Here is an 8,100-nt window from a genome sequence, read left to right as displayed (position 1 = left end):
ACTCCCAAAAAATACTTAAGCACTGCACCGAGTGTAGATGTATGAAATAGAAATAGATTAGGACAGAAAGACGAATCAAAATTCAGTACGCAAATAAATGCAAGACATTTTAAAAATCATTCTTCTTAAGCCTTCCTTAAGTTGGCTTACAGTATAAAAACCCATAATAATAATAATAGAAACTGAAGTTTTATAAAAATGTACAAAAAGTTTGAATTGAATTTGAATGTGTTCATTTTTGCAGAAAATTGGATAAGAAGAATACAAAGATGAGTATCAATACACTCTCAGAAAAAAAGGTACAAAAGCTGTCACTGGGGTGGTACCTTTTCAAAAGGTACACTTTTTAGGTACTAAAATACACTTTAGGTACTTTAGCTAATATGTACCAATATGGACTCTTTAGGTACAAAGGTGTGCTTTTTGAAAAGGTACCGCCCCAGTGACAACTTTCGTACCTTTTTTTTCCTGAGAGTGTACCGTGCTGTCTTGCAAGTCGCTCACATCAGACATAATAGGGATATTTGAGCAATTAGAGAATATTTAGATCATATAATATTGGGAGCTGTTCAGTCTTGTGGTGCTGAAGTAGTTTATGGCCCCACTCCATTCCCCTGCCTCGAGATCTATTTATTAAAAGATTTAAACCAAATCATTGTCATCTATACTGCAATAAATCCTCACTAATACAAGCTCTTTTTTAAACATTAATACGTGAAATATAAAATAATTGTACAAGCAACCTTTTTTAAATCTGACCAGCTGCCCCTGAGCTTCGGCATGGTTTTGGCGGAATAGTCTCAGCACCTGTTTAGTACCATTATTATTGCAATGGCATCTTTCCCATACAGTAAATTTAAATGTACCGGTTGTATACTACAGTATATATATTTTTGAGAATATTTCCCTTTTTAGTTTCGTCCACTAGAGGGGGCATTCTCTCTTCATAATGTGCGCAGTCTCTACAGATACAGATTGCTGCAATTCAGTCAGTGCCAGTAAAGAGTACCAGAATTATGATACTACTGATTATGGCATTTTTTATTTAGTTAAACTGAAATATGGGATATCCGTCATTGCGTAGACCTTACTGGATATTGCTTGACAAGAAAGGACGCTGAAACTCTCCCTTTGCATATTTATCGATCTTTCAGAAATGATCTATTATTTCCAAGAGTCTTCTTTATAACACGCGTCTTACATGCGTATTCAGAGAGAAATATATATATATATAGCATAAGATATGTTTTATTTATTTTCACCTCCCCCCCTTATCATATGCTTTATAATCTTTTTGACAGATCAGATGCCATTAGAAATGTACAACAAACCTTGCATATATATTCACATTGATTTAACAAAACGTTTACAGTTGGCAAACAGTATAGCTAATACAAAGAACTGTATAAATAATAAACATATAAAATGCGGTCACGAGAATTAATGTTCCATATACGGGTTTCGATTACTCTCTTTAAGTTAAAGACAACAGTAGTTTCAAATAAATAAGACTGTTACCCTGAGAGTAAAAAGAATCATGTAATAATCTACCATTCACAGACGAGCTTCAACAATGATGACGGTCGCTCAAAATGATACAAATAATAATCAAAATACATGAAAAATAAATAAAACGTTGCATGCGCGATTCGATTCTTTTTTCTCGGAGCATTTCCCCCGGGACGCAGAGGAGTTTCACACCAGGTTCGCAGTGGGGGTCGATGGTGAGCGGGGTCCTGGGGAAATGTCGTGCAGTTTCCTAATGTGTTTCTTAAGATCAAAGTTCCTGCAGAAACCCTTGCCGCATGTCGGACAGGTGAAAGGCTTCTTGTCGTTGTGCGTGTGCATGTGAAAGGTGAGGTTGTACACCTGGTGGAAGGCTTTGTTGCAGATATTGCACTTGAACTGTTTTTCTCCGCTGTGGGTCAGTTTGTGGTTCTTGTAGTTTCCTTGAAAACAAAATACTAAATGTGAGAATCCAATCCCAAAAAACATGCCACAAAACAATATGATTTTCTCTATCTAGGCCTATCTATCGCTCTGTGTCTCTAAATTGCAGGGTTTGTAAATGGCCCTTTAGAACTTCTACCTTTCTGATGAAATCCTTTGCCGCAGAATTCACAAATGAAGGGTTTGCATCCCGCGTGAATTCGTGTGTGAGTGTTGAGAGTTGAACTTCGGTTGAAAGCTTTGCCACATTGGTTGCATTTATGCGGTTTTTCCTGCAAACAAATGGAGAAGAAACGTTACGGCACACAATAAAGCTAACGGCTGAAAAATAGGCTATTTTACTTTTACGAGATATTTCTATGATATTGTGATAAACTGGTTCATTACAACTACAATACACTGATTAACGGAAATGAGTCCGAAATTATATTTCATTATTATTATTTTTTTTATTGTTGTTGATAATTATATGTATTATTATTCTTAATAATAATAATTATTATTATTAATAGAGGTTGCTGATTTTTCCGTTATTATATCATTATTTTGACATTTAGCCTACAGATTATTTTTTAATTTAAACCATTATCTCATAAAAAAAAAAATCCAAAAACGTCTTAAGAAATAAATCTTCTAATAGAGAGAGAGAGAGAAAATATAAAATGCCCCCTTTTATTCCATGATTTTATTCTAACTTGAAAATTGCATAATACAGATTTACAAATTCTGAATTATAATGTTCTTTTTATTTAAAAAAAAACACAATTGATTACATATATAGGACTATTTACCCATAAAATATAACAGAAATTGCAAATTAGTAGTACACTGATTTTTCAAAGATGTAAATAAAACAGCTACTGGAGTAGGCTATGTTTTTCAAGAAAATGCCATTTCAGTTTTTTTCTACTTCGAAATTTCACACTTAATTCAATGCTTCTTTGTAGGATAATTGTGAAATTTACCAGCAAATGAAAATTGTTTCCACAGCTTTTCAGTGTAGGTTAATACATTGTTTTGAGATACACCGGCAGCACTAATATGATTTAAATAGTAATTTGTAAAATCATGCGCATGATTACCTGAGTGTGGATGATTTTATGGCGGCACAGAGTGCTCGCTTGTCTGAATCCTTTGCCGCACACTTTGCAGACGAACGGTCTGGCGCCCGTGTGAACCGGCATGTGACGCGTTAAATTATAGTGCGCGTTGAACACCTGCAAATTGCAAATTGTGTTAAAAAAAGAGGATGCAATCTGTGCTTAAACAGAAGATCGATGTCGCTCGTCTCACCTTGCCACAAACTTCACAGGTGAACACCTTTGGTTTGGTTTGAGGAGAGCCGCTGTTTAATTTGGCCGCGGAGTTCTTGAACAGCTTCTCCGACAAGATGTGCGCGCTCTCCTTCATGTAATGGTGCAGGTGAGAGTGAGAAAGCTCCTTAAAAGACACGCCGGGAGGGGGACACCTGTCCGCAGCGGCGCCCGGTTTGCACTTCTCCGAGGAAAACAGGCTCTTCTGGCGCGCGTGCAGCGGCGCGTTGAGGAGATACGACGCCATGGGGTGCAGGTTCACCAGACCCGCGTGAGGCGCACACGCGCTTTCCCCGCAGTTCAGGTAACAGACGGCGGCGCCCATGGCGTGGAACGACGACTGGTTGACCACGCGCGGCCGGAAGAGCTTGTACTGTCCGATGGCCGGGGTCGCGTCTTGCTGCTCGTTCTTGTAATTCAAGCCGATGCTTAGCAGCTCATTCGCGTGGTAGGAAACAGCGTCAGAGTGGTCTAATCCATTGACGTGAAGTTTCTGAGGCGGCTCGCAGGCGAGCGGCACGAGGGGGATCATGCAGTGCAGCGGCGCGGGAGACTGCTTGGGCTCCGCTTTCCCCACGGGAGCGTGGAACAAGCTCGGGAACGGGATCGACTTTGGTTCGGGCGTCCTGGCCATAATCCTTTCGATCGAAAAAGCGAGAGCTTTGGAGCTCGCGATCATGCTTCCTCCCGTCGAAGCCGAGGGGGCGCCGAATATTCCCGCTGAGTGGTACAGCGCGCTGTCCATGGCTTGAGCGCAACACCTGTACCCGTGTCCTCCTTTTGCAGATAAGTTGGATTCCTCTCAGTGACCCGCAAGAAAAGACATCATCAAGCGCAAAGGCCCCCCTGGCTGCTCCGCTGCTTGTCAATTGCGGACAATCAGCACTTATGTGCGCCCCGGATTGCTCAATAAAGAGTGTTTTGTCAATAGCGCAACTCAGGGCTCACCACGCGCGCACGTCAAAGACACGCAAAGCAGCCCAGATGCTCGATTTAGTTATATCAGTCACTACAGCGGCTTCTCTCTCTCTCTCTCTCTCTCTGCACTTGTCCTACACACTGCTGTGGGTGACTAACTCAAGAAGGTGCTCTTTATTAGCACTGTAAGCGCTGTGACATCATTACCTCGCACAAGATGACAGGCGCGCGCATGCATCATGTTTGTCAACACCTGAAATATGAAAACTCCTGAATTACCTGATTTTTTTGTTGTTGTTGGACCGGAAGGCGATATTTATGTACTGTTTTTTTTGGGGGTCTGAATTCAAGCGAACGCAAATTAAGACTGAATAACACTGAACGGACACGATATTTGGATTGAGCGATTTATGGATGTAATAATCTCATATTTATCAGATGCAAATTAATTTACAAATCCACAACGTCTCCCTAAAGTGATGTTTGGAACCATAAAACTGTGATTTGTAATACTAGCAGAAAAAAACATGAACATTTTCTGCAATATGTTGTGGTAATCAAATGTACTTGTTAAACAATATTTCAGTGTGAAACAGAAAATATATAGGATATATATATATATAGAAAATATATAGGATAGCATATTAGATAGAACAGTAATAATTCATAATTATAATAATAAACATTATTATATTAAAATTATTATATTTATAACAAATACCTATAACACTAAAAACTCAACAGTATTGAAGTAAACTTAAAACAGTGTGTTTTAAATTCACAGGCGAGTGTATATTGTCCTGTTCGTTTTTATTTGTATATGAAGTCTTATAATGTCTTATAATGTTTTCCCTGCAGTTCATTTGTAATTGGTTAAACTGTGTTACAACCCTTCCCAGTCTCCAGTGTTTCAGCGCTCGATTCCAACAGCACCTGCTATCTGATTTGGCCTACAGTGAATTCACAGATTGTTCCCCTATTATGTGTACATATCATTTCATGTAAATTATAAGAAAATAATGATTTGTTATGCTTTCGCGTCTCATTAATGAAACTTCACGCGACCATTCCATGGTTTTGCCATCGCGCGCCACCTTTAAAAGGATTATGGAAAGCTGTATCTCGCATCAGACGACCTTCGTTTCCAAACGCAAACCCGTGAGGACATTCATCTGGGAACTGTGCGCCAAACGAGAGGTATTAACAGCAAAACGCCTCGTTCTTCATATCAGACGAATCTCCGTTGGTAATCACACGCTTAAGTGTCCACTTGTCTGGTTCATTAGGGAGGCAGGGGAGGGCAGTCTCCGCACCTGTGACCAGGCTGAGGGCCGCGGCCCCTCGCCGTGCAAACCTCATCGCTCTGCTAATCACAGTGATTTAACGCCCTGGACAAACAGACAGCAGCCTGCAAGGTAGGCATGGGACGATAACCGGGTTCAAGGTATACCGCGGTTTGGAAAAAGTCACGGTTTCAAAAGCACTAAAATTTCCCGGTATACCGTCCTGCGGTATGCGCAGTTTTTTTAGGTGTCGTCAAAGACAGAAAGTGCAGGACTCCCTCAGTTGTGTGCAGCGAAGAGCGTAGCGAGTCACACGACTCCTCCTCCGGTTGGTGCGAGCGGAGTCACCTGTGTGTAGGATGGCCGAAGGAGATGAATCCCTGGAACTTTTTCCCCCGTCGAAAAAGACGAAGTCTGTCGTATGGGAATTTTTCGGGTAACGTAGACTAACCATGTTCCGTACACAATGATGTTCCGTACAGATGACGTGTTAGCGCCGATCGCTAAATAAATACTTCCAAGTCGATCATAAACTATATATCTGTGTTATCTTCGGTTTTCTCCCTCTTTCACCCCTGATCAAGACAGAGACCCACCCGCCGTTTGTTTCAGTGTTGAAATAAATACTATTTGGCTTGCTACCGAGGCAGATAACATGGCTAATTAACTAGCTAACGTCAGCTAGTTTCCTCCCTCACGTTACTTCACAGAGTGAGGAATAGCAGTCTAAAGTACGTACTGTAGCTTACTTTTCTGCGATTTAGTACAATAATTAAATTTAGCTGGTATCACGTCTATACTTTTAAGCCTCCTGCCATTGTTTACATCTGTTAAAAAAAAAAAAACTTTGCCACTGTTTGAGTGTTGTACGGAGAGACCGTGTGTGTGTGTGTGTGTGTGTGTGTGTGTGAGAGACACTCGCACTCTCTCTTTCCTTATGTATGTATGTGCACACATCCTCGTACCTCACCGCTCCAAACCATAGCTCCAAACTTAATCCGGCAAAGGTGAACATTCCTGCATCATAACTTGGACTGAAAGATGAATGTGTAGAAAGCGAGCATGTCTCCAAAAACCTTGTTGAGCTGCAGGTATATGCATGCATTTTTTATTAAATTTTTTACAGAAATTGTTTTGATTATATTTTTGATTATTGAGCTGCAGGTTTAGGCTCACTTAAGTGACTGCGGTTTTTTCATTTATAGGGATTTTTTTTTTTTTACAGAAAATAATTTATGTTCTGATTATTGTTGAGCTGCAGGTTTAGGCGCACTTAAGTGACTGCATTTAATTATTTATTCTAATTATTTAGCCTGACATGTTTACTGTTCCAAAATGTTCTATATGTTTCTTAAAAATAAAATGTGTTCAGTGTTTTTTTTTTACCCAGACATTTAAAAATAACATATTTTAGAGCTGTAATCACAACACCGTGAAACCGTGATATTTTTTATCTAAGGTTATCATACCGTCAGAATCTCATACCGGCCCATGCCTACTCCAAGGGCATGCGGTGACTGATTTTCTTATTTCCTTGAGTGCCTTCGCAACACAACACTGAATGGTACAGCGGCTCGTCCTTAAGAAGAAACACTCAAATATATTCACATCCAAACCTTTAGCTGTCCAGAGATGAAATGTTTTGAAACCGACAGATTCTAAAGACTTGAGATGCACCGCACACACAGGCTCCTTGATGAGGAAGTTTCTGCGGTGACACACAGCGGCCCTTCTCTCGGCGCATGACTGTGTGCGTGTGACACAAATTAGGGGCTGCGGGTGTGCAGGGCACCTCTATCCCGCCTGCCTGTCTCCATCGGCGGCCTCGGCAAAGGTGTAATACATCAAGAAAAGACATCAAACACTGCTTCTCTCCAATCTGGCTCGGAATAGAAATTTCTTTTCGAAGGCAATCTGCTCAGGATTTTTAGGGGTGGGAGGGTTGTGTGTACATTCTCTCGAGTGTTTGTGCCATTCTATAGATCTGCTGTCTCGGAAAGCGGATTGGAAGCAGTGTGTTCTAAACAAAATTAAGGAGCGAGATGTATGCACTTGCACCTTCTAGCTCTTTCTCAACATTGTTTGTGTGTAAACAGGTCAACAGGAGCCCCGGGTGAGTGCTCAGGCACTGGAAGTGGTCACAGTAGACTGATGAGTGCTCTTGGTGAGGTCTCATTGCCTCTTCTTACAAAAACTTTCCCCACCCCTTCTCACCTCCATTGGCCTTGGCTTTACAATACCCACAGCTGAGGAAATATGGTGGGAATGCAGTTGGAAAAGAACTGAGACCGATTAAAAAAGGAATAGAATGCGATGTAGGAATGTTCATTCACATACATTGGCATGAATAACACTTGCTTGAAGTAATTTTGCTGGCTTTGCATTGATCTTTATACTCATTATGAAACATTTCTGTAGCTACAGTGTCTGAAAGCAGTGGGGCGAAACTGACTGCCAGGAACTTACGTCAAATATTTTTTCAGTGTACATCTCGTCGTTCACACGGTCTTGCAGAATATCCTGATTCTGTCGTACAAAGGTGATGTAGGTATCTGCTAGATCCATACCGGGTTTCTGTTGAGAGTGATGGATTCAAAGTTAGCATGGATTTATTCATCCTGAGTCTTCATTCGTTT

General features: G+C 40.7%; 1 protein-coding gene across 1 annotated transcript; it reads right to left on the bottom strand.

The window, feature by feature from the left end:
- Positions 1-1,695: 1,695 nt before the first annotated feature.
- LOC107575769 (fez family zinc finger protein 1) lies at positions 1,696-4,008 on the bottom strand. Its single transcript, XM_016262103.1, has 4 exons — positions 3,244-4,008; positions 3,033-3,167; positions 2,090-2,222; positions 1,696-1,949 (listed from the first exon to the last, which is right to left on the bottom strand). Exons 1-4 carry the CDS (start codon positions 4,006-4,008, stop codon positions 1,696-1,698), a joined length of 1,287 nt encoding a protein of 428 aa, XP_016117589.1.
- Between the last annotated feature and the right edge of the window lie 4,092 nt (positions 4,009-8,100).

Source organism: Sinocyclocheilus grahami, unplaced genomic scaffold (assembly GCF_001515645.1).
Source record: "Sinocyclocheilus grahami isolate Dianchi unplaced genomic scaffold, SAMN03320097.WGS_v1.1 scaffold31.1, whole genome shotgun sequence".
NCBI classification, from domain to species: Eukaryota; Metazoa; Chordata; class Actinopteri; order Cypriniformes; family Cyprinidae; genus Sinocyclocheilus; species Sinocyclocheilus grahami.
This window is presented reverse-complemented; position numbering and strand designations above follow the sequence as displayed.

What these genes read in the sequence shown, in the direction of transcription:
- LOC107575769 (XM_016262103.1), bottom strand. Translation starts at nt 4,008, where the DNA reads ATGGACAGCGCGCTGTACCACTCAGCGGGAATATTCGGCGCCCCCTCG. An exon ending in CCTGTGAAGTTTGTGGCAAG is followed by an intron (nt 3,168 to 3,243) that starts GTGAGACGAGCG and finishes TGCAATTTGCAG; the next exon opens with GTGTTCAACGCGCACTATAA. An exon ending in ATAAAATCATCCACACTCAG is followed by an intron (nt 2,223 to 3,032) that starts GTAATCATGCGC and finishes ATTTGTTTGCAG; the next exon opens with GAAAAACCGCATAAATGCAA.